General features: G+C 50.0%; 2 protein-coding genes across 3 annotated transcripts; both read right to left on the bottom strand.

Moving 5' to 3' along the window:
- Positions 1–452: 452 nt before the first annotated feature.
- Positions 453–12,278, bottom strand: DEF8 (differentially expressed in FDCP 8 homolog). Of its 2 annotated transcripts, XM_033157053.1 has the most exons (12): positions 12,145–12,277; positions 8,575–8,709; positions 7,487–7,587; positions 7,005–7,154; positions 6,062–6,203; positions 5,161–5,325; positions 3,779–3,906; positions 3,519–3,632; positions 3,251–3,331; positions 2,677–2,817; positions 1,505–1,614; positions 453–1,374 (listed from the first exon to the last, which is right to left on the bottom strand). In XM_033157053.1, the coding sequence occupies exons 2-12, from the start codon at positions 8,696–8,698 to the stop codon at positions 1,272–1,274; spliced, it is 1,359 nt and encodes a 452-aa protein (XP_033012944.1). In that variant the 5' UTR covers positions 8,699–8,709; positions 12,145–12,277; the 3' UTR covers positions 453–1,271. The 2 variants fall into 2 exon arrangements, with proteins under 2 accessions (XP_033012944.1, XP_033012946.1); XM_033157055.1 differs by lacking the exon at positions 3,519–3,632 and having other exon boundaries at positions 12,145–12,278.
- Positions 12,279–15,437: 3,159 nt separating this feature from the next.
- Positions 15,438–23,791, bottom strand: TUBB3 (tubulin beta 3 class III). Its single transcript, XM_033157050.1, has 4 exons — positions 23,639–23,791; positions 18,940–19,048; positions 17,401–17,511; positions 15,438–16,660 (listed from the first exon to the last, which is right to left on the bottom strand). Exons 1-4 carry the CDS (start codon positions 23,693–23,695, stop codon positions 15,585–15,587), a joined length of 1,353 nt encoding a protein of 450 aa, XP_033012941.1. The 5' UTR covers positions 23,696–23,791; the 3' UTR covers positions 15,438–15,584.
- Positions 23,792–25,021: the final 1,230 nt, after the last annotated feature.

The raw sequence follows: 25,021 nt of genomic DNA, 5'->3' as shown, positions 1-25,021 counted from the left end.
CAGATTACTTGGAGCTTTCAGACCATTGAATAAAATCATGTTACAGTTAACATTACAGTTAACACAATTTACAGGTTCAGTTGCAAGTTACTGAGCTGTACACATAGCAAAGATGAACCCGTTGTATTTGCAACTTCCTTGCACCTGAAGCTCTTTAGTTCAGATAGAGACAAAGAGTCTAAGGGCACCCTGAGAATGAAAAGCAGATAACTACCACATATGCATCACATTTTACAACACAGTCTCCATTACTTGGACATGTGATCCAAGTTGATTTATCTTAATAAGTAGTGGCACTAGCTATCTGCCCTCATGTTATGTTTGGCCACAAACTGTCTTGAATAGCTCCAGAGGATGCAACATTGAAGCCTTCCAGCAGAGGAAAAGGAAGGTAACATATTTGCAGAAGACAAGGTCTGTGCAGGCAGAACTTAAAATCACAGTAACACAGCCAGAGTTTCACACGGCTTTATTTAAAGTGATTTTAGTGCTCGTGATAAATTACTGTGGTTGAAGTGCCCCACTCCAGTCTCTTCTCACTGGCTGTTGGGGTCTGTTCCAAGTTCATCATTTATCCAGTCCTTGTGTTGCCATCACCAAAAGCCATGGGGATGGTGAAGGAGGAAAGGGCATCTTCTCTTCTCTCCCACATACCTGATCTCCAGCACAGATACTTTATGCATCTAAGTTAGTGGGAATGAATTCTAGATATCATATCATCCCTAAGCCCACCTGCCTCGGATCATCTTCCACGCTGATGTATCACTGTCAAAACGGAAGCCACAGGGGCACTCTCAATGTCATGTGCCAGCATAGAGCGGTGGCATTAATAAGCAACAGCCGAGGAAAGCTGCTAGCAAGTGTTTCGCATCACAGTTGGCCATTTCTCCAATGTTTTTCAGCCTAGCAGGATCTGCCATGAATAAACCCTGGGCCAAAAGCTTGTCCTCCTCACACCCAAAAACCTGTGTCCTGTGAGGACAGTGCTTTCTTGAACTCAAGTCTCATGATTCCAGGTAGGGAGAGTCTGCAAAGTCTGATGTGCTGAGCAGTCTCAAAGGCTCTTCTGGTGAGAGAGAGTCTAGGACACTTGTCCTGCAGCATCATTTCCCGGAACCTTTAGAGAAGCCATTCCCAGCTGCACTCCTGTGAAGGTTCTCCTCCTTGCCAATCTGGGCTGACCTCTTCCCAGGCAAGTACAGGTGAAACCCAGCATCCTGGGCTTCCCATGTTCCTTTGTGCCATCTCCCTCCAGCCAAGGAAAGGCACCTCTAAGCCTGCAGCTCCACACTGGGGTCTCTGAGCAGCGACTGCTTTCTCAGATTTAGCCGAGCACACTTGGGACACGTTGTGGAATTGTCATAATAACAGTCCCTGCAAAAGGAGACACAAAGACTCATCAGTTTCATTCATCTGGATGAGAGGCAGGAGCTACCTCTCACTGCCTGACTTGAACCCATACATTTAGCACTGGAGCAAGCCAGATCATAGCTCTGGGGCTCACCTGTGGAAGACAGCTGAGCAGTCCATGCACATGGAGGTGTGGCTGTCAAAGGGAAAGAGCACGTCCCCCTCTTTGCAGAGCTCACACACAAAACCCTTTGCTTGGCACCGCTGTAAGAATGAGAAAGGAAGGCCAGTGAGTCAGTTTCAGCTTCTACCTCCACTGCCAGTGAACAGAGTTTGGGTGGAGTTGCTGGGCTCATAATGACACCATAGAGGTTTCTTGCTTGCTACTGGGTGCCTACAACACTCATACATGGGTGTGCTAATCTTGCAGCAGAGGAATTGCCTTTTCCCCAACAGCAAAATATTCTGGGGAAATGCCATGTACTATAAAGTGCTGCATTGAATGAGGAAGACATGGTGGAGGTAAAGATTTGTCTTTAAGATTAAGCAAATTATAAATATTCTTAAATAAATAAAATTGTAAGATTATACTTGAAAGAAACAAGTTTTTCTTCCTGTTATAGAATACATGTCAGTAATGTATTTGTGTAATGCCAAAGATCAGTACAATGCCTCAGACTATGGTATTAGAACTTGGGATCATGTGATGAAATTGATTCAGGGCAGACAAAAGATGGTGCACCATCATACATCATCTGATGTAAGGAACTCCACTACCACAAGATGGGTGATGATGGCTATCAATTTAGAGGGCTTTAAGGAGGGTTTAGACAAATTCACGGAGGTGGAAAACGGGCTGGATCAGACCAAAAGTGCAACTAGTCTAGCACCCCTTTTAATAGAAGCCAATCAGATGGCTCAAGGAAGCCCACAGACAGGTCAGGAGCACAACACAGCACTCTCCAACTCTTGTTCCTCAGCAACATTCCTTCAGAAGCATGGTGCCTCTGATCCTGGAGATAGCAAGAGCCACCCTGACTAGTAGCTAGAGGTGGCTTGAAGAGGACAGGGCTTCTTCACTGGACATTTTAGGAGATGTATGTTGTCCTACATAGTGTTACATCTGCTGAGGGGCGGCCCTTTTTGCACCTGACCATCCTGCTACTGGCCACTGATAGCTTTATCCATGAATTTGCCCGATTCCCTTTTATCACTACCTCAATTGGTGGCCATTGCCATTATCTTGGGGCAGTAAATTTCACAGTTTAATAATGCACAGTATGAAGCAATACCAGTACTTCTGAGTGCCAATTGCTGAACCCTCACCTCACAATCCAGTTTGATGTGTTTGGCAAAGAGCGTGTGGGTCTCAGTAAGGGAGCAGCTGAGGCGCCCAGCATTGATGTCAATCAGGTCTTGCAGCGAGTACATGTCGTCGTTCTCCACAAAGTGTTGCCGATCCTGCAGCTGAAGGGAGAGCACGACTGCTTATTGTGGATAAACAAAGCATGGAACTGCGAGTGGGGTATGAGTAAAGAACTCAAAGGCTCCTCTGTTCAATGGTTGTCCCTTGAATGCCTGCTGAAAACATCCCAGCTTCCCGAAGCATTTTTAGAGAGTTAACGTGGTTCAGTTTTGGTCATTAGTTCTGTATTTTAAGGCTTTACCATTTTTTTGACATTTATCATATACCACTATGATAGAGAGGTATTTTTCGAATGAGCAGGCCATTTAGAAATATGCTTATAAACAAATAAATGAAATCCTCAAGCCACCTGGTTTTATCTGTAAGGGAGGCTGAGCACATAAACGCCCAACGTTTTGTAAGTGCTCCCCTATACTGGGCTTAAAATGGGCATAACAGAAAACCGCTGCTGGCTGGTCCATCTCTCCTCCTGACCTGGAGCAAGAGCCGAGCCTCCATAGCTTCCTTGCAGGTGATGAAGTATGGTTTCATAAGGAGAATGTCCTGGCGCAGCTTCTGCAGAGGGAGAGGGAGAGAAAGACTCACTTGAAACACTTGGCCAGGCAGTCTTTCCCCAGTAATGTGAACCTCTCTTTTGGGTGCTACAGGACACATCTCATTCAAACCCCAAATACTTCCCCATGCACACATCAAGAAGAGGTTTCAGGCCAAGTGTACCCTCTCAGACTCCTCCTATGCTCACCCGGATCTCCACCAGCTCCTCAACATAGTTGAACAGAAGAGGGTTAATCTCACGCAGTTTGAGTACCGGCCGTGACACCATCAGGACAAGGTAGCGCATGCTGCACCGAGATACCTGGAAATCAAGAGTCACCAATTAAGGATGGACAACAGTGGCAACAGCAATGGGGTTCCCCATCCCTGTTCTGTCCTCTTCTAATGCCACTCGCTACATCTTCTGACAACAGAAGGCCTTTGGTATTGGGAAACTTGAGCACAGACCTTGCGGGGTTCAAAGTCCCAGTTGTGGATGACCCTGGCAGGGATGACAGCTTGGTCGTTCCAGTGGCAGTTGCTACAGTAATAGAGGCCAGTGTAGTCACACTGCCGGGCCTCACTTGGAACTCCTCCTGCAGTGGGACAGAGGGAAAGAGGCAGGTCAGTCGAGGTAAGCAGTGCTATCTTCAAAACACCCAAGAGGCTGGGCAAAACTCTGGCAACAAATGGCCAGTAAGGTTTAGAGCCACTAAACACAGTCCTGTCTACCCTGACTGGCAGCAAAGCACCTCACAGCTACAGGGAGGGGGCTTTCCAAGGTTTCTGCTGCTGGGATCCTTTGGAGGTGCCTTGGCTCACAGCTGGGACTCCTGACCTGCAAAGGATTCACTCTGCTCCTGAGCTGCACTTCCAGCCCAGTACATCCTGCCCCTTCGGAGTCCTTGTCCAGCCACAGAGCTCTGAGCAAAACGACTCAGCCATGCCTGCATGAACCAGCAAAAGGGTAAGATCACACCATTCATTTAAAAACAAAAACAACCCTGCATGAATGTGCACAGGTCATACCAGGGATTTACAGATCACTGTAAAAGATTTCTAGGCGAGAAGGGAACGGAGGGCAACAAGTAGTTCCCACTAAAATGCATGCCAAATCTCAACTGGAGAATTCACCAACTTACAAAATAATTATGGGAAAACATGGGTCAGATTGGCCTCCATATACTGTTTGACGACAACTGCCCTCAGTCCCAGCATCAGACAGCAAAGCTGGCTGAGGCTCATGTGAGTTTTAGTCCAACGCTGGTTTAAGTCCTCACAGCTAGTGCCTGGAGAGGTTCCAGAAGTAGGGTGGCGGGTATCTGACCATGACTCATGGCACTTTCCCTTGGTCCATGTGGGCATATGGAAGGGGCAGAGAAGGCAACCCAAAGGCTCCAGAAGGTTTAGGTCAGGGCTGGGGCACTGGATCTGGCCAGCAAACCAGGCCCTTTATATCCCCTGCTCTCTCACAGGCAAAGTTTGAAAGGCTGGGCAGGGCCACTCACCCATCAATCACCCAGCATAACAATGATGTCAGGTAGCCCTTTTTGCCTGCATGGCCAAGCAGCTGATCATTGGAGCTTGCACATAACATGGAGTTACGCTAAACCCAACAATCAGCTGCTTGTGGGCAGGTGCAAAATGCCATGCAGAGGGCTTTGCAGGTGCTGCTGGCCAGCTGTTTGGCCCACAAAACCCCTCTGGCCCAGCCACATCTTTACCTGCCCCACACCTGACAGCAAGTGTCTGACAGGTGAGCATAGTTGGACCAAATTAAGCCTGGCAAGCCAGGGGTTTCCCCTTCCCCTGGTCTGGATAGCCACAGCCAGTCCCACCCCAACACTTACGGAGCGAGATGGGCACCCGGCACTCGGCACAGCGGTAGTCCTGGCTGTCCAACCCTGTCTCTGGGCAGATGCTGAGCTCATACTCAGCCTGGTGGCTGACCTTGGAGCGGACACATGGCTTGGTGATGAGGTTCAGGCACTTGCTATGGCAGCGATAGGAACAACCTGGGGAGGAAAAAGAGGAAAGCATGAAGAAGCCACAGGGCCCCAACAGCAGCAGTCCTCCCCCCATATCTCCTTTCTAAAGATCTCTCCAGGGACACCTCACAACAGGACCTCGGCTAATTAACAGAGGGCTTGAAAACTGTAAGTTGTGTGCCAGGGAGTTCCATAGGACATAAAAAGGCAGTACTGCATAAAAAGAGACAATACCAATGGCAGGTAGAATAAGATTTAGGCCCTACAGGATCTTCCCCACTTAGACTAGGAAGAACTCATGGTGCCTCTGCTTCCTGATCAGCAGAACAATGAGACCAACAGGAATGAGGAAGTAGAGTAATATTTTTGCCCTCCTAAAAAGATGAGGCCAGAACACTCATTGGTAGGTATTTTTTCATTGCACAGAATCCAGGCCATGCTGCATCCAGAATAAGACTTTATTTTGAACATCTGTCTTTGAATTTCTATCCAGTTCATGCAGACAACTTTCTTCTGGCAACAGAGCCTCAAAGCAGGTAGCCTTCCAGGTATTGCTAGATTCCAACTCCTATCAGCCCTGGTCAGCATGGGCAATGATCAGGGATGATGGGAGCTGTAGCAAATGGCTTCATAAGACCCCTGCCCCCTGGCACTAGGTCAGAGGTTCCCCACCGCTGCTCTAGAAGGAGCAACAGCAGTTGATCTCCCATTGAAGCTCCTCCTACTCCTGGCCCCCAGGAGATGTGGGTGTGTGGCTTCTCACCTGTGCAGGTATACCAGGTCTGGAGGAGTCCCCAGATGATGGTGCTGCACTTGTCACAGGTCTGCTTCACGCTTTTGCTCTTCTCCTTGTAGAAGCGATGCTCCAGAATCACCCGAATGTTGGGCTCATCCTCACTGGGATCCTGCAGCAGGGAAAGGCAGGCCACGTAGGGATGTTCAACCATGGCCCCCAACAAGGACCTTGTGATTTTATCTGCCCTCTCTCCTACTTCTGGAAGTCCAAGCCATGGCCCTAAAGCTGTGCCCCTCCCCACTGCCCAAAGGGCTGCAAAACAACTACAAAAAATGAGAATTATTTAAAGCAATTGGGGGGTGGGGAGCCAGTGGCCATCTAGGCATTGCTGAACTCCAGCTCCCACCATCCTTGAGCTTTGGCTATATCAGCTGATGGGGCTTATCAGAGTTGGAGTCCAACAACAACAGCTGGATGACCCCCATAGGTGTACCACCCCTGGGCTCACCCTGTAGATAGCAGTAAAGATATCTTTAAAACAGCTGGATCTTAAACAGAAAGACAGCATGGTGTAGTGGCTAAGCTGAAATGTGCTGCAGCTTAACCTTGCTGGGGGCTATGCCTTCTGATCTAGAAGCCCAGAGATGCAGGGTGGGGATTGTCTCATCTCAGACTGAGGTTGAGAAGCAGCATGTTGACTTGAGGCTTTTGAGAAACTCATGGCTGAGCAGAGATTCAGCTGGTGCATCTGAGGTCCACAGCAATCTTGCATCCAGTCCAGCATGCTGGCTCTCGTGATCATACTGTGCACCTGCAAGTTAGCCACCCACTACACATTTTGCATCTTGAACTAAAGCAAGAAAGAAGTCTTGGATTTGTCACTCCTCCAGCAGCAAGAAGATGCCAGAACTCTATCCCTCAAGCCCATCCTATGGCCAGGACATGCCCCTCTACAAGTCTGTCTGTGCACCTTCAGCTCCTGGAGTTTGAGCCGCAGATGGATGAGCCGCACTACGGCATCTTTTTGCTTCTCCGAGTTATCAGGGAGCTCCAAAATCCTCTGCTTGCACTCTTCAATCGCCTGCCGCAGCTGCTCGACATCAGAGGCCAGGAACAAGCCCTGCAAAGGAAGAGCAGATCACCAAGGGACTGTCAGCGCAGAGGCAGAGGGACAACCTTGACTGCCCGCCGCCATGGGCAAGCAGTCTAGGCAGGCCATATCCTCGTGGCCCCAGTGATCTAGTGGAGCCAGAGAGGTGGCCTGCTCTGCTAGGCAGGGAATGGAGGGCTGTCTGTTTAATGTTTGGTGTTAAGTGTGGGGATTTTGGATTGGCGTCAGGGATTTTAAGTGTTGCTTTTCTCCAGATACGTAAAAGTCTTTAGATACAATTTGGGGGGTGGGGGAACCAAGCCCAAGGCTAGAATGCAGAAGCGTCCCTCCTTCCTCCTCACCACTGGGCGTGAGAAGTGATCCTCTGCGAGACCCAAGTCCATGGTGCGCTCTGAACACTGGAACTCAGCCTCCTCCTCGGGGGACAAGCCCAGCCTCAAGCCTACAAGGAGCAAAGAGAAACAAAAATGTCAGGAGGGTAGAGAATTGCAACATTCCTTCCCTCCCTCTCACACACAAACACTGGCTTGCAAGGGTCTCAGAGGACGCCTGCTCCACAATAAGAAGTCACCCAAAGCTGTGCAAGTGAAACTCTGTGTCCAGTTTCTTGAAAGAATGTATGAGGAGCTGCCACGCACAGCCATGTGTCTAGCCATGGTGGCTATGCTCTGCCTCCACAGCCAGAGGCAGCAATGCTTCTGAATACCAGTTGCTGAAAACCACCGGGGGTGTGTGTTGCTCTTGTATACAGATCCTGCTTGCAGGTTTCCCACAGGCATCTGGTTGGCCCCGTGAGAACAGGATGCTGGACTAGATGAGCCATTGGCCTGACTCAGCAGGTTCTTCTTATGTAGGGATCAGAACTACCTGCCTAGGTCCAAATCTGTTCTTGCCCCCCTGCCAAACCTTCAGCTCCTCTTTTTCTGTGGCTAGGAGGTCCATGTCAGAAAAGGGTCACCTCATTTCTCCACCAAGGGAAGGAAGGAGCAGGTCAGCTTTCATATAAGTTATCTGGAAAGTGAACTGTGTCCCCTCCTACTCATTGAATTTGAAACGCCACAGTCTCCTGTCTTCCTCCATGCCCACGAGACCAAAAGGAGTCTTGGTGACTGTGGTGTTGATTCCGAGGTTATACAGGGCTTCACTTAATATATATATATGAAAAGTACCAGATATTTACATGCCAAAGGGCTTTAGGTACAATTCTTGGTACCTGCATTTCAAAGCATTTCAAAGGATTGTAGGAAGCAGGAGCAGACAAGGCCAGAGACTTTGGACAGCATCTGCAAGCCTGAGTAGATGGCACTGGCCCAAAAGACGCTCTGCACATACACAGACTCCCCCTCTTATTAAGTGGGGCTAACTTCAAGCTTCAATATTATGCCCTTGTGACCCCTACCCATGGGGAGAACTCAGTTGCCTTACGCACCTTTCTGCTGAAACTCCCCTCCAGTCTCCCCAGTCTTCTGGTCATGCTGGCTTTGCAGCGGGGCCTTGTTGAACGGGTTGAGGTGGCCCTGCCGGAAACGAGCCAGCTTCTTGTCATATTCCATAGCAGTCCGACCTGCCAAAACCACACACAGGAGCCAAGGTGAGGGGCTAGAGGTGTCACACGTTAGGACTAGGCAGACCCCACTCCTAGTGTAGACAAGTTGGCGTGTCTGCTCCTAATAAGGGCCCTGCCCAGCCAGAAGCAACTCAGGATGGTGTCTCCCATATGGCTCCTGCCTTCATAGGCACCTTCTCAGGCTTGTTTGTCCACCAGCTGGTAGTAAAGCCAGTTCTGCAGCCTTTGATGGCTACACAATAACTGTGCAGAGTCATGCAGGCATCCAGCCGGGCAGCTCCTGTGCATCAGTCAGGTGTCATCCCTTCCTGCACAATGATGTCACTGCCAGTTCCTTCCTGGAATCCCCAAGAACTCCAGTGGACAGCACAGCTAGGCAAACTTTGGCCACTTTGAGTCTACATCAAACTTCCCCAACCTGGTGCCCTTCAGTCATTTGTGGTCATATCCGCTACCATTCCTATTCACAGTAGGCCTGTCAAAGTTAATGGACATGACCACCAATTATAATGGGTGTACTCTGAGTAGGACTTAGTTGAATACAATCCTTTGTGCTGTGCTGGCTGGGACTGATGGTAGTTGTAATCCAAAACACCCAGAGGCCACCAGGTTGAGGAACAGGGTTCAAAATTAGCAGGGCACCAGGTGCATTTTGCACCTAAAGACTCGCCATTCCCGAGCACTTCAAAAAGTCTGGGTGCCATTTTTTGCACCTGGGTGACACTCAAGGATTACTGAAATGTATGTGCTTTGAAGCCTTGAAGTATATGTTAAGGATTGACAATATGTTAAGGAGTTTAACAATAAAAAGTAGAATATCTTGAAAACTGAAGTACGGTACCAATATTTTTATTGTAAACCCCAAATTAAACTTGTATTAACAATTTCTGCTAAAATGTTATATTAATAATGTGTCACTTATGTGAGTTGCATATTAGTTCATGCTTATCAAAATAATAAATTAAAAGTGCCCACAACCCAGAAGCCATTTGGCTCCTAGGTTTTCTATCCCAGTTTCTAACACTGTTGACAAAGAGTGGTTCACATGGCCAAGACCACCCCTGCTGCACAGAACCACACTTGCTTGAGAGACTACTTTTTATATGTAACAATGCTTAGCCTTTCTCTTTGGGAATTGGAGCCTCCAACAATGGAGTTGTCCATAACATCACATGACCACTGATGGTTATCTAGGGACCCTCAGAGAAGGGCTATTAAGAAAGCCAGCTAAATGAATTTGAAACCAGCATGACATCAATCAGCCCTGTCTCATTGTCCCTTGATGGCAAGGAATCAGTTGGTAGGGTGACAGCCACACAAAAATCATTATCATTATTATGATAACTATTATCAAAGAAATACAGATTTCCAAGCATGTTATTGTGCAAATCTCTTTTTACCATTCTGTTCCAACTTCTCTTTAAGTGCATATATGAGAACCTTCCATTAGCTGCTCTTCCCTTCTGTCTCATGCTCTAAGGAGCCTTTAAAATGACATCATCTCCACTTTGTTGGGCTATTAGCACCTTCCCTTTACTAACCACCGGAAACAACTCAAATAGAATCCAAGAAACCTTTTTTTCAATATGAAGGCATTGATAATTGAGCTCTAAGGTTGTATATTGAGCTCTAAGGTTTAGAAAAGTGATGTTTGCTTTGTTCTAAGGGTTGTTTTTTTTTTTTTTAAAAGAAAAACCTCCTGCTTCCAGCTCAGTTTTATTCTGCTGGTTTTTTTTTTTTTAAGGTGCTGCTGTTTTAGTTTTCTAGGTGTACAGAACTTTACCTTTACAACCTCAGGGTTGTATAATTTTGTGTCTTTAATATGATGTGAACAGCCTGAAAGGCAATCTATAAATAGTGAAATAAACAACATAAAATATAAGCAGCAGCGGGGGAAATCTGGCTGACTTTAAAATCTTTTTCTTTTTGAAAAATGAGTAAACCTGATGAAATACCTCAATTTGTGCTACATATAACATATTTTGAAGAACACATTAAACCACCCTTCATCAACTTGGTGCCCTCCAGATGCCAGCAACAGCAGTGCTCACACTGAGCCTAATGAAAGTTGTAGTGCAAAACACCCGGTATGGCACTGTTGGTTGCACACTTTTAGGAATATACAAAGGAGTAAGACCATTGGTACATCTGGCTCAGTATTGTCTACACTGACTGGCAGCTGCTATCCAAGGGCTCAGACTAAGGAGCCTTTTGCACCCCTCCCTAGAGATACCATCAGGGATTGGACCTGGGGTCTTCTGCATGCAAAGCAGATGCTCTAACCACTGAGTGATGACCTTTCCTGCCAAAGCAACTGGTGAGCTCTTGTCTTAGCCTACTTTTCTGTAGATAATCAGATGGCAAGGCCAGTGTACCAGCAAACCCATTACCATAGCTAGAAAGATTACCATAGCTAGAAAGCATCCTTTGTCCCACATTCTGCACCTACCGATCACGAGGCTGTTAGTGTCCAAGGTGCTCACCACATGCACACATGTATGCTTGGTGCAGCAGCAAACGCTGGCACAGAGGGCATTTCCAGACATCCAAAGCAGCATGAGAGAACAGATGCAGAAGGCAGAAACGCAACTGAGGAAGTGCCGGGGACTGAGTGTCTTGGGGAGCAGAAATAGGGAACTGCAGAGCCAAGAGAGGAGCCCCAAAGGCTACTCCCTCCTGTCACTTGGGACCAGAGTCTATCTGGATATTAAACCACACTTTCAAGGCAGGGAGAATGAGGTTTTTCAGCCCTAAATGGCCTTCCACGTCCTTTCTCTTTCGTGTGGCGTACGTTTTGAAATGGGTTTTAAAAGGCTTTGCCTTTCAGATTCGTGCTTTTTTGGAAGAGGCTGTGAGAGGCCTCGGGCGGGTGAAAACAACGAAAACAAACGCAGAGATCCCTGAGAGGGGATCCCTAGATCAGAAGGGGCCCACAACTAGATTATTATTGGGCGGCGGGGGGGGGGAGGCGCGAAGGGCGGTCCCAGAGGGAGGGCACGACCAGGAGCGAAGCCAGAGGGCTTCAGCAAGTGAGCCAGGCAGCACGCTCAAGACCTGCTGTGTCCCTCCGGGCGGCGAAGTCTCTTGCCGGGTCGAAGGAGGGAAGAGGGTCCTGCGTGGGGAGCAGAAGAGCCAGATCTCGAGGCGCGGGAGGGAGAGGGGAAGGAGGTGCAGGGTTTTTTATCTCCCACTTTCGAGGGTGGGGGTGGGGAGCCGCGTCCTCAAGCAACCCCGAGCCGCTTCCTACCCCGCCTCAATCGACCTGAAAGCTTGGCAGACGGGGAAACCGAGGCTCCCTGGAGACCCGGGGCGACGGCGATGGGCTCAGCGAGAGAGGGGCGCGCCTAACACCCCCATTCCGCGACCCCAGGGACCCCCCCTTTCCCGAGGGGGAGAAGCCCGGAAGAGCCCCCTGCGCTCCGCGGCCCTTACCTGCGCGCCCATGGGGGTGGGTGGGGGGGATGCGGCCTGGCCCGGCCCGGCTGCCCTCGCCTCTGCCCGGCCCGGACGCGCCGTTTCTTCGGCTCGCTACATGGCAATTCGGCGGGGCGCCCTCAACCAAGCCTTGGCCAGCGACGAGCGCCGCCCAAACCGGCCCGCGCAGACCGGCCCGCTGCTGCCCCCGCGCGGCCTGGAGGAGCCGCGGCGCGGCGACGCCTCCAAGGCCCGGGAGGGGGCGCCGTTGCAGAAAGCCCTGCGGGTCCCTTTGCAGGAGATACAGTACGCTTCGTAGAGGGAAGGGGGCTCTGGGCACCCTGGCTCGGAGCAGCCTGCTTCCCTGCAGTGCAGACCGCGCAAGGCCCGAGCAAAGACAGCTGTCAGTCCTCCCTCAAACAAGACCTCGACTACGGACAGTCTTTGACTAATGTAAAAACATCAGGGCAGAAGTACGGGGAGCCCTTTTCCGCGGCCACCGCCCCTTTTCATTTAATTGATTTGTACGGAAGGATCCCTTCGGACTTTTCTTGTGAGGTCCTGAAAAAAGGGAGTGAATAAAAGTTCTCGATGTGTAGGGAGTCTGTGTCTGTTTCGCAAGAGAGGCCCGAGAGAGCCCTTCCCAAGGATATGCAAGGGCAAGGAGAGAGGAGGATGGGATGGTCTTTGTGGCTGGAGCATGACCCTGAAGGTGGTCCACGCCAGGCAGGGCCCACAAAAGGCGGGGTGCAAATGCCAAGAAACAAGCCGAGGCTCCTGAAAGGTGCTGGTGCGTCTTGCGACCGGTAAAGGGCAGGGAACATGTCACTCTTTCTGCTTAAAAGTCAGCTTACCAGGCCGTCGTTACATTCATTCGTGAACAGCTTACATAGCTGTGGGGACACCTGTGGTTACCTCAGATATTTTTTATGGCTTTGAGAAAGGGTTTCTCATTTTTCTATCTTTCTTTTGTTTCTATTCATGTTAAGTAGTAAGATTTCACTATATGTTGCAATGCATTTATAATACACAAATTATATAATACACAAAGTATAGAAAAATAACCTAAAGTGGTAGGTAGAAACTTCCCCTTTACATATCGAGTTGGAGCTAAAGCATTTGTTTTCCACGAGGAAGGTGACAGGTGCAATCCCTAGTGTCTCCAGGTATGGGATAGAGACTTCTGCCTGAAATCCCAGAGAACTGTCAATCAGTGTGAGCAATATTGAGCTAGACGGATCAATGGCCTGACTCGGTATATGGTGGCTTCTTGTGTTCCCTGGGTAAGTGTCATAAACTTAGTGGTAGAGCATATGTTTTGCAGGCAGACAGCCCGAGGTTCAATCAGCAGCATCTTTGTGTCTGGCAGGAAATAAACCCCTTGCGTCTGAAAACCTTGGGAGCTGTAGGGTCTACAGTGCTGAGCTAGATGGCAGGATGACTCAGAATAAGGCACCTTCCTGAGAATGCCAGTGTGGCAGGTGAAAGAGTGCAGAATACACCATTGGACCTCAGCAATGTTGGGTGGGTCCCAGGAGGCATCTTTGATATGGTGCTGCTGAGGGAGGCACTTCATAGCCTTGGGCCATCCTGCAGGACACTGCTCAGAAGGAACTTCCAGAAAGACTGCCATAGTCCACAGCAGCAGGGCCATAGTAAGGTAGAAAAGATGGACTGCTATCCTAGAGTCTTCAACCTGGTGGTCTCCAGACGTTGTTGGACTAAAGCTCCCATCAGCGCTGATGGGAGTTGTAGTCCAACAATGTCTGGAGACCACCAGGTTGGTGAAGGCTAGTTCAACTGGATTCCAAGAGCCATCATAGCTTCAGATTATTCTGTGGTAAGTTACATCAGTGGTCCACTGTTGCAGCAAACATTTGAATCTTAGCACTTGTCATTAGAGGCAGGGGTGTGTTCTTTCCAGTGCAAAACTCTCTTACTATTTTGGGGGTAAGGTCTGCATTCTGCCTGGTGTCATTCCCACCTGCCATGTAGGTGGGGGATTAGAATAGGCTGTGCCACCACCCTGAAGACATCTGGTGTGCTGTACACATCACTGAGCCAATCCTCAGATCGCCCCACAGATCACAGCTGCTGCCAAGAGCCAGCCTTCTCACCAGGCATTTCTTGAGGTTCATCTAAGTGAGGGGCCCATTGACAGGAGCCCATTGAGAGGACACACACCAGTATCACAACACCCGCAGGTTCCTAACCATCTGCCACCCAAGTGGGAAGCTGCACATTGTCTCTCTCTCTCTTGACCCGGTCCCACAAATTCTGTGGCACAACTTACGGCCTATACAAGCACATTCAGGTGAAGGAGGTTCTTGGCCAAAGGCTCACCATGTGCTGAAGCCAGTCCTGAGAGTAAATCAGTTCCTAGGCAGAGCCAGATGTGCAGTTGCCTCCTGCAGCAGTGGCCATTTCATAGCTCCTCCCAGCTTGACCCCAGGATCTGGGAAGAAACTGTTCTAAGCATAGCAGTGGCATGAAATCATTTTAGATGCTGGACTTCATGGCTCTCCTGCTCATAAAAGAATGTGTTACTTACTTTCCAGTTATGGCAAGGCCATTCCGTTGCATGTAGGGGACCTCCCACTCATTCTGCTGATAAGAGGGGAGGCCTGGATTTCTATCCCAAAGAGCACCCCTCTGAATATGTTTTCATTAGTAACCACTGACTGGCCTGCATGAAATTGTCTAAAGCTGTTGGGGTTTTTTTGTGTGTGTGTCTGTTTTTAAAGTGACCACCCTAAGTGCAATGGCTGAATTTCTCTGGTTGGAAACACTGCAAGGTGGATAGTTCAAAAGCCAAGCCTAGACCTTGATGCTTGCCCTCAGTTGCCAAGCAAGACCGTGTGTGATTGACTTCCAGCTTGCATTTGCCTTCTGGTCCAGTGTTCTTCAACCTGGCGCCCTCTAGATGTTTTGGATTCCAACCCACATCACCCCTGTGACCGTGACTGTGCTAGCTGGGGCTGAGGGAAGGGGTAGTCCAAAGCACTAGGAAGACCCCACCACATTCATTCATTACCCAGCACTCCAACCCCTCCCCACTTCACGAACATGCTCCCCTATCCCAAATGAGAGAAAGGGGACACCCGAGATGCTGGACAGCAATAGATTTATTAAGTATTCCAAAACATAAAAATAGACACAGACCAGTAAAAAATAAAGACCCAGGGCCCTTGAAGTTATCAAAGTTATGGATAGAGGGAGCTGCACTAACTTGGGGACAAAGGAGAGGGAATATAGGGGGGGGAGGAGAAGGAAGAGGAAGGGGGTTAAATACTGAACAGCTTTTAAGTTCTGGAACCCTTGAATCAGAAGCAACTAGAAGCTGGTTGTCTACAACTCAGCAAATGAGTAGCAAAGATGGACGGCGATGGACGACAGGCCCATGTCACTGCTTGGCCCTCACTGGGAGGAACCCAAGCACTGCCTGTGGCCCCAGCCCTTCACTTGGCACCCTGGGCTTCCGATTCATCATCATCATCTTCATACATCTCTCCTTCCTCTTCAGCTGTTGCATCCTGGTACTGCTGGTACTCCGAGACGAGGTCGTTCATGTTGCTCTCTGCCTCTGTGAACTCCATCTCATCCATGCCCTCGCCAGTGTACCAGTGGAGGAAGGCCTTGCGCCGGAACATGGCCGTGAACTGCTCCGAGATGCGCTTGAAGAGCTCCTGGATGGCTGTGCTGTTGCCAATGAAGGTGGAGGACATCTTGAGGCCCCGGGGCGGGATGTCGCACACAGCCACCTTGACGTTGTTGGGTATCCACTCCACGAAATAGCTGCTGTTCTTGCTCTGGATAGCCAGCATCTGCTCATCGACCTCCTTCATGGACATGCGGCCTCGGAAGACGGTGGCCACAGTGAGGTAGCGGCCATGGCGGGGGTCGCAAGCGGCCATCATGTTCTTGGCGTCAAACATCTGCTGGGTGAGCTCGGGGACAGTGAGGGCTCGGTACTGCTGGCTCCCACGGGCCGTCAGCGGAGCAAAGCCAGGCATGAAGAAATGGAGGCGAGGGAAGGGCACCATGTTGACGGCCAGTTTGCGGAGGTCGGCATTAAGCTGCCCTGGGAATCTCAGGGAGGTGGTGACGCCGCTCATGGTGGCAGAAACGAGGTGGTTGAGGTCTCCGTAGGTGGGCGTGGCCAGCTTGAGGGTCCTGAAGCAGATGTCATAGAGGGCTTCATTGTCAATGCAGTAGGTCTCGTCTGTGTTTTCCACCAGCTGGTGGATGGACAAGGTAGCATTGTAGGGTTCCACCACAGTGTCAGACACTTTGGGGGAAGGCACCACACTAAAAGTGTTCATGATCCGGTCTGGGTATTCTTCACGGACTTTGCTAATGAGGAGAGTCCCCATGCCAGACCCCGTACCGCCACCCAGGGAATGAGTGAGCTGGAAGCCCTGTAGACAGTCGCAGTTCTCACACTCTTTTCGCACTACATCCAAGACGGAATCCACCAGCTCAGCGCCTTCTGTGTAATGACCCTTTGCCCAGTTGTTCCCAGCGCCACTTTGTCCTGTGAAGGAAGAGACACCAACACCATCTTGTGTTGCAACCAACAATGATCTGTGTGCCCTGTCCTGTCAACTGGGGAAGGTACAGATCTAATCATCCCTACGGCATAACATTCAGGGACACCTGTTACCTTTTGACCAATCAGAGTTAGAAATTTTTGAAAGCCCACCAGACTTATGTAAAAAAAGAAAAAGTACGCAACAATAGCTTGCTGTGCCACTTTTAACTTCCTCCAATTGTAGCTCTTGTAAGATTCTCATTAACTGGAGACTTAAAATGCCCTGAGAAATGGGACAGTGACAGGCACGGGAAGGGCCTATAAAGCAGGGGTTGTGTGGGGAGCACAGAGGTTAGAGGCCAAGCATACAAATTAGGTGTGCATGGAGTCTGCTGAAGATGTTTGCATTTTGATTTTAGCTTATATGTTTGAAGCACCTGTATAAGCCTTTAGAAATAAAGATGTATTAGGCAGCTGCAAGCTGAGATCAAGGAGTAGAGATTCTCTACCCTGGAAAGCATCTGGCCTAACCCATTCCTTAAAAGCCAGCTGCCCCGTCCCAAGATTTCCAGCTTTCCTTGCCTGCAGCTCCAAAAACCTCAAAATACTACAGCTTAGTTATGCAAGTCTGAGGTCGAACTGTGCTATTTGTTTGGCTTAAAACTGGATGACATTTGAGAGAAGCTATGATAGAGAGAAAAGGGAAGAGAGCCAGGCAGCAGAAGAAAGCCGAGAAACAATACCAAAGATGAAGTTGTCTGGTCTGAAGAGGTGCCCAAAAGCACCTGAACGAACACTGTCCATGGTGCCAGGCTCCAGGTCCACCAGGATAGCACGAGGAACATATTTGAGAGCTGGAAAAAAACAAAGGAAGATTTGTCTTCATTGCAATCAGCCAGAGAGACAACCTTGCTGATTTACAACAGGAGTTATTGCGTTTTTTTGGGGGGGGGGTGATTATAAGATTCCTGATCTCCCACATCATCTCCCTTCCTTGTACCCATTTGGCAGGATGCTCACCAAAGCCAAAATTGGGCACTGCATGACATCAGGCTCCCACCTAGCCTTTTCAGATGTTCTTGCCCAACAATCCAGGGAATCCTTTACCAAGGAGAATAAAATAAAATAATAATAATAATAATAATAATAATAATAATAAATTTTTATTTATACCCTGCCCTTCCCAGCCAAAAACCGGGCTCAGGGCGGCTAACACTAATTAAAATCACAGCAAAAACATAAACAATCCATTTAAAATAACAGATTAAAATACAAATTTAAAAATTCAATATTAAAACTGCAGTCTCATTTTCAATAAAAGAATGAAGCATAAATATCAAACAGAAACAAACCCAAAGGCCAGGTGGAACAGCTCTGTCTTGCAGGCCCTGCGGAAAGATGCCAAATCCCGCAGGGCCCTGGTCTCTTGTGATAGACTGTTCCACCAAGTCGGGGCCAATACTGAGAAGGCCCTGGCCCTAGTTGAGGCCAACCTAGCATCTTTGTTATTCAGGACCTCCAAAAGATTATTATTTGAGGACCTTAAGGTCCTACACGGGACATACCAGGAGAGGCGGTCCCTTAGGTACGAGGGTCCTAAGCCGCATACATTGTGGGGAGAATACATTGTGGGGCTGGGCTTCTTTATCTCTTCCTCTAAACTAGGGATGGGGGATCTGTAGCAGCCCTCCAGAGGTTGTTGGACTCCAACTCCCATCAGCCACAACCAGGGTAGTCAGTTGTCAGAGCTGATGGGCATTGTGGAGTATCTGGAATGTCACAGGCTTCCCCACCATCATTGCTGCCTTAACTCATTCTCCTGTTAGTGTTATGCTTAAAGGATGCATGCTCAAAGCAGCCTGCCTTTGACCCATGACTAGAGAGACCCATGTCTCCCATGGCAGTACTCAGTACCAGCCATGTAATTTCCAGTACTGCTATTCAAATCTGTAGCGTTCTGCTTCAAAAGAGGACTAGGCTGATCAACAAAGGTGACAAGGAAGAATACCTTTTGCAATGTTGCTGCAAAACTGGGTGCTATCCAGGGTGAGAGTGGAAGCCCTGGTTTGCTTTTCTCTCACTTGGAAGGAGGTGGCAGGATGGATGGCATATTCTATGCCGCTACAAGTGCTTAAGGGAAGGGCCATTATCATCTGCTTGGAATGGTGAAAAACCTTCCAGCGTCATTTCTGAGAGGAGGCCAGGAGGAAGTTTCTTGGTATACCAGAATATCCCTGCCTATTAGGAATAGCATCCAGGTCTAGGGTAGGAGCACAACTTACAAGAGGCTTCATTGTAATAAACGCTGATCCTTTCCAGCTGCAGTTCGGAGTCACCGACATAGTTCCCACTGGGGTCTATACCATGCTCATCACTGATCACCTCCCAGAACTGAAAGAAGAGTGGAGAGGGGGGAGATAGAAAAAAAATTAACATTTCTACATGTTAAGTCAGCTAAAGAATTGTACATTTTTGTTTTATACCATTAGAAACAAATGAAATTCCCACCCACATTGGGCTGTTTAGCTTTTTCATTATCCACACTGGGGAAAAGCATTCTGAGTTGATCTGCTGTTGGAGACATCATACTGGGCTAAGTGGAGCACCGACCTTATCATGTAAATCTTATCCACTCCTCACTCCTTGTGCGAGTGCAAGCAGTTCTTTTGAATGTGTGTGTGTGGGGGGGGGGGTGCTTAACTGAGTGACATGTAGAGAGCCAGTGTGGTGTAGCTGTTAAGAGTATTGGACTGGGACATGGTTCAAATATCTGCTCAGTCAGGAAGCTCACCGGGTGACCTTGGGTCATCACATTTCAGCCTAACCTACCTCACAGGGTTGTTGTTGTGAGGATAAAATGGGGAGGAGGAGAGCCAAGTACATCCCTTTGAACAACATAGAGGAAAGATGGGATAGAAATAAATACACAAATAAATTTGATTTGCTGCTCCCAACTGCCAAGTAGCACTGCATCAGGAGCTGTAGCTGCGTTTGGTAGTTGAAGGTTGCTAAAAGCCCTTTCAGCAAATCCATCCTTGAAAGGGCTCTCTCGCCAGCCTACAGTGAGACCCAGGGCAGAAACGCTTCTTTCCTGCAAGCAGTGTGTGCTGTTCTAGGGATCTGGCCATGGTGCTGAAACCATGACATCTTGCTACCGGTACCTACCTTAAAGATACTGCTTCCCTAGCTTTATTTCTTGGAAGCAGAGTCTACACTGCAGTAAAGGAGACAGAGAAGCAGCCATCTGGCTGAGCTTTTAGTATTTTAAGGCTGCTGAAAGTGAGAACATTCAGACGGGGTATTGCCGTGTGTTGAAACTCCTGCCCTCATCGGCAGTGTTTAGCCATCAAGACAAGGGTAGGGGCAAGAGTTGATTAGGCTGTTGTACACATTTTGACAAGCAACACAGCATTTTGCTTTGGGAATAAGCTACAAGGAAAAGCAGCTAAATTTGTGCAGAGTCATCTCACCAGCAAATAAGCACACGACTTTGCACTGCTGGTTATTGGTGCAAACTTATTACGAGCCACAGCACTACACAGACTGCAGCAAGAGCACTCTAACTCCCTCAGGAAGGACAGCTGCTAATGATGCATTTTCCAGCACTTTTTACCTTGGGACTAATTGCTTCTTGCAAGCAAGGGCTAAGTTGCATTCCTAGAGGACAACAGAAAGGGCTTCTTTTGGTGGAGCTTTTCACTAACGGAAGGACTTTTAACAAGGCAGTGAGGAGGACAGGAGAAAAAAGGCTTGTTTACAGCAATGTATAGGAGACTGCTCAGTCCTTGCTAAATTAGTTTGAACCATGCGGGGGCGGGGGGGGGGAGGAAGATGCATGTCATGAATGCTAACCATCTCCAGTGGACAGAGCTTTAATTACCAGGGAGCTCCCACTACTAAGAGGACAAATTGAAATTGATGGCAAGGTCAGGAAGACTGTAAACACAATGGCATTAGCCACATGCCACAAGGCTGATCCCCCCTGAGCACCCAATGCAAAAAGATCTGCCTTGAGAAGGCCTCTTCACCAATAAATTGTTTCTAAAAATGAAGCAGATCTGGAAAGTGATATAATCCTATATATGCAGAGGTGACCCAAGGTTACCCAGTGACGGAAGTGAGACTAAGCCCTAGGACTGCAAACAGATGCAAGGGTCAAGCCCTGTTGTCAATTCATTTGGTGTCATTTGACTTAGAACAGGCTGAGTCAAATTCAAATCCCTGGCTCAGCCATAAAGCTCACTGCATGGGTCTTACAAGGGTCTCCCCCCCCCAAGCCTTCCATACAAATTTGCTGAGAGAATGAAATGGATAACAATCTGCTGTACTCTGCCCTTGGCTCCATGGAAGAGAAGACTCAGATGTGAAAAAGTGACTGTGGTCTCTCTCTCTCTCTCTCTTTTCCAAATTAACTCCTGCCCATATTCTGAGAGGTTTCAAAGGAACACCAATGCATAATTAAGTGAACTGTCCATCTTAAGGCATGAATAAAGCATAGTCCTTTGTCGTGGCACAGGCATTGCTTCAGAGAAGGCTTCTGAAATCAGCACCCTGGATCTGGCAGCAGAATTCTCTGGGGCATACCGTATCTAGAGTGATGCAGGAATCCAAACAGGCTAAATAAAGTTGTTCTTATTTTAGAAAAAGAGAAAAAGAACAATCCTTAAATATCTCAGGGGCTGCCAAGCCAGGCTTCCATACCAAAGCCTGTGTTGATCAGATGTGTCAATTACAGAACCTGTGAGTTTACAATGAATTATTCATGCAGATTAGCATATATGCAAGAGTCTGCTTAGGTAAACTATGCAGAAAGCTAGCCTCCAGCACCACCACCCCAGCTGATGACTGCCTGCCCCCAAATCCCTGACTCAGGAGCAGCAAGACAGTGGAGAGACAGGGAATTTTAGTCACATCCTAACCCTATTCCCTTGCCTTAGTAACCCAGTTTCAGGGAAGATTGCAACGGAACCCAAGGTTGTCTCAGATCATGTGAAATCCATTCAACTTCCTTTGGTTTTCCACAGGATTCCACGTTGAGCATTTGGAGGGTGGAGGGTAGAAAACACCCTGTGTCTTTTTTCTTTTTCTTTTTTAAGAGGAGAATGTTCATTTATGAGAATCTCAAGTACAATCCTGGGCATTTTGTCTTCCTTGCTGCAGAAGGTGTGGCAAACCTATTCCTCAGGAGACATGTGGTGAAGCTGCCACAGACTTGGAGCTCCAGGTGGTGGTGAGTAGCAGGTGCTCTTCATACCCCTCGCCCACCTCCCTGCATCCAACATAATGACCAGACTATCCCTCTCTCCTAAGTGGGGCGGGGGCGAGGCAGGGGAGCTCCCAGTCCCAGCTGCAGAAAAGCTCCAGAGGGCTGATTTGATTTCAGCCTGCTGTGCTGCTACCCTACCCCACGGGGATAGAGCATTAAGTGGTACAATCATACTGCAGCAGGCTGGCCTTCCTTTTTATTCAGAGCAGGCACAGATGTCTGGTTTTGAAGGGTGGAGAAGAGAAGAGCAGGGAAAGAGCGGGGGGGGGGGTTGTTGACTTAATGGATTATTAGCTGTCTTTGTGACACTAAGTCATGGCAGCAGGTGTCTCCTGGGAAAGCAGAAACGGAAAACCCATTTGAGAAACCCCCTATTTTTGCAGGTTTGTTCATTTCGCTTTGGACATTTCCCCTAACAAACAAAAATAAGACCATCCCTTGCTGCCCAGAGAGAGGGTGCTCCCTGCTTCTCTCCCTGGCCCAATTGCACCAGCCAAGAGCTGCCATTTCACTTAACAAATAGCTAGGGGGGGGAACTGCCCCATCAAGAAACAGGAGGGGATCCTGCCATGACATCAAACATTCTGTTTGTTTCAGATATCAGAAGATGCCACAGGACCCTCAGAATCCCCACACCTCTTTGTCTCCAGTAGTGGACAACTGTGCCCTGCATTACCTGAAGCTGCAAGGGGGAGGAGAGGTGAAGATGCTTTGTCCAGGGGTGGGGCATCACAAGCTGAAATCTGTTTACCTTCCATCTGTCATCCACAGAGCCACTTAGCAAAGGGAGGAAAAGGCTCCTGAAAGTCTTTAGGAATAGCCATTCCCCTGAGCCCAGGGAGACAGGGCAAAAAAGGTGGCCCCACCCTTTCCGTGCAGAAGCAGGGCTGAAATGTTGCCCCATAGCAGGCTGAAGGAGGGAAGAGAGGCATTACCACTCCCCATAGAGAAATGGTGGGAAAGGAGTGTAAATAAATAGCCAGATCGCCCAAGGTACCTCCTGACCTAGCCAAGGTTACAGCAGGAACTTGCAAGGTCACAGGCAGAGGGAAGGGTTTCTTTGTTCTAAGAGAATCAGGAGGCCTCCCTGCTTCCTGGGTGTGGCAGCACCCTTGCCTGGATGGGCGTGGCGGAGGGGGCGGGAGGAAGACCACTCCTTCCTTTTGTCTCCCATCAGAAGCGCCAACAACAAAGGGTGACCACGGGCCTCTGACAGCCGCGTCAGGATGCCCAGCGGGATGCCTGGACTTTTTAAGAGACGCTGGCCTGGGCCACCCACTGGCTAGCCGGCAAGAAAGCAAAGGAGCACCGTTCCTAGGGAGCCGGAGGGCATTTTCACCTCCTACAAGGAGGCTCTGCCCCGCAGCCCTGGGGTGCCTCCACACCCACAGCCGGGCGGGGGGAAGACGAGGCCACAACAAAGGCGCCGCCGCCGCCAGCGCAGCGCACGCCCCACCCCGGTGCCAAGCCAGGGAACCGGCCCCACCGCCTTGGCGAGATGACACCTGGCTACCTCGCCCGGATCTATGGCAAGGGGAGCAGCAGAGCAGCCGGGCGCCTCGTCGGCGCAACGCTCGGCTCTTTTCCAGGGGGCCCGCAACATGCCGGGCAGGATCAGCCAGGGAGCCCCCAAGTCCCGTTGGAGGAGCCGTCGGGGGGCGGCGTGGAGCTCCGCAGACCCAGCAGCGCGCGTCTCCGCCTCCCCATGCCTTTACCTTGGCTCCGATCTGGTTGCCGCACTGGCCCGCCTGGATGTGTACGATCTCCCTCATGCTGTTGCGGCTGGTGCTACGGGGGGGCGGCTGCGGGCAGGCAGGCGGGTGGGTGGGCGGCGGCTGCAGCTGGCGGAGCGGCTGGCGGAGGCGTCCAGGCTGCTGCCGGCGGGTTTTATAGGCGCCTCCTGCTGCACCCAGGCCGGGGCGCTGACGTCAGCGTCGACGCCGCGGCCAATCAGGAGGCGCCGCCGCAAAATACTGCAACATCCCTGCAGCATCAGCACCAGTAGAGCATCCCTCGGCGCCGGCCAGAGCCGCGCTGCCTGGCACAAAGCGGGCGGCCAGGCTGGGGCAGGGAAAGGCCCTCGCTCCTTCCGCCCCGCCCACAAACCGGCATCGAGGAAAAGGCCCGTGCAAAAGAAAAGGCCCAAGGGAGGCGGCTGATGCAGGAGGCATCCCAGGCTGTTGCCTGAAACGACTTGGAGATTCACATCCCAGAGTGGGGCGGGTGGGGCCTGTCTTCGTAGGCCGCTGCGGTACCTCGGGGTGCGTGAGGGGGGCAGCCACTTTCCTGGGATGTCTCTTGGGTGGGGGGCATCTTTTTTTTATCAGGTCTCAAGTTTCAGCCTCGCCCCAGTCCTGGATTATCCTTTGATGACCTCGGACGGTGTCGCCAAAGCATCCTTCCTTGGCGTGCCTCTTTCCTTACTCCCCAGCCAGCCAGCAGCGCTCTGCTTTGTGGTTGGGGGCTTCTCCGCTTGTCTTGATATCACGCCCGCCCATCCAGCCCTTTGAAGACAGAGGGAGATTTTTTTTTTTAGAGGGGCCACCCTGCATTCAAGCTCTGTGTGTTTTGCTGAGGTTGGGGTGCTTTTAACAATCGGTTTTTAACACGCGTGTTTCCTTCCAGTGAGCCGCCTAGAGGCTCTGATGATGGGCGCCTCCTTCGAACCTGTCGCCCCTTGACCAACTCTTTACCCGCAGCCTCTGTGCTGACTAAATCACCTGCTGCTGACTAACTGCCAGCTGGCCGAACCCCCTTGACTCAGCAGTGCCTACCCCGCCCCTGCCCGCTGGGTGGGGCCTCGTCGTGGGTCTCTTTTCCTCCGCTGCTTGCAATTTGCAAGGGGCAACTGAAAGCGATCCAACCGGGAACAAGGGCGGAGAGCTATGGGGGATACGGGCGATGGGCCATCGCCTAAGTGGGGGGAGATGATGAGGGTGGGGTGGGGGGAAAGCCGGCAGAACAAAAGCCCCTTCGCGGTCCCAGGTGCGCAGGAGGAGAGAGCGAGGATGCTCCCCGCCCGCCTCCCCTTTGTTCAGCCAGCTCGGGCAGGAAGCTGCCTCTCCCTACTCTCTCCCCCTTTTCCTTGGTGGGGAGAT

Source organism: Lacerta agilis, chromosome 8, assembly GCF_009819535.1.
Source record: "Lacerta agilis isolate rLacAgi1 chromosome 8, rLacAgi1.pri, whole genome shotgun sequence".
Taxonomy (NCBI): Eukaryota; Metazoa; Chordata; class Lepidosauria; order Squamata; family Lacertidae; genus Lacerta; species Lacerta agilis.
The sequence above is the reverse complement of the archived record's forward strand: the minus strand, read 5'-3'. Positions and strand labels throughout refer to the sequence as shown.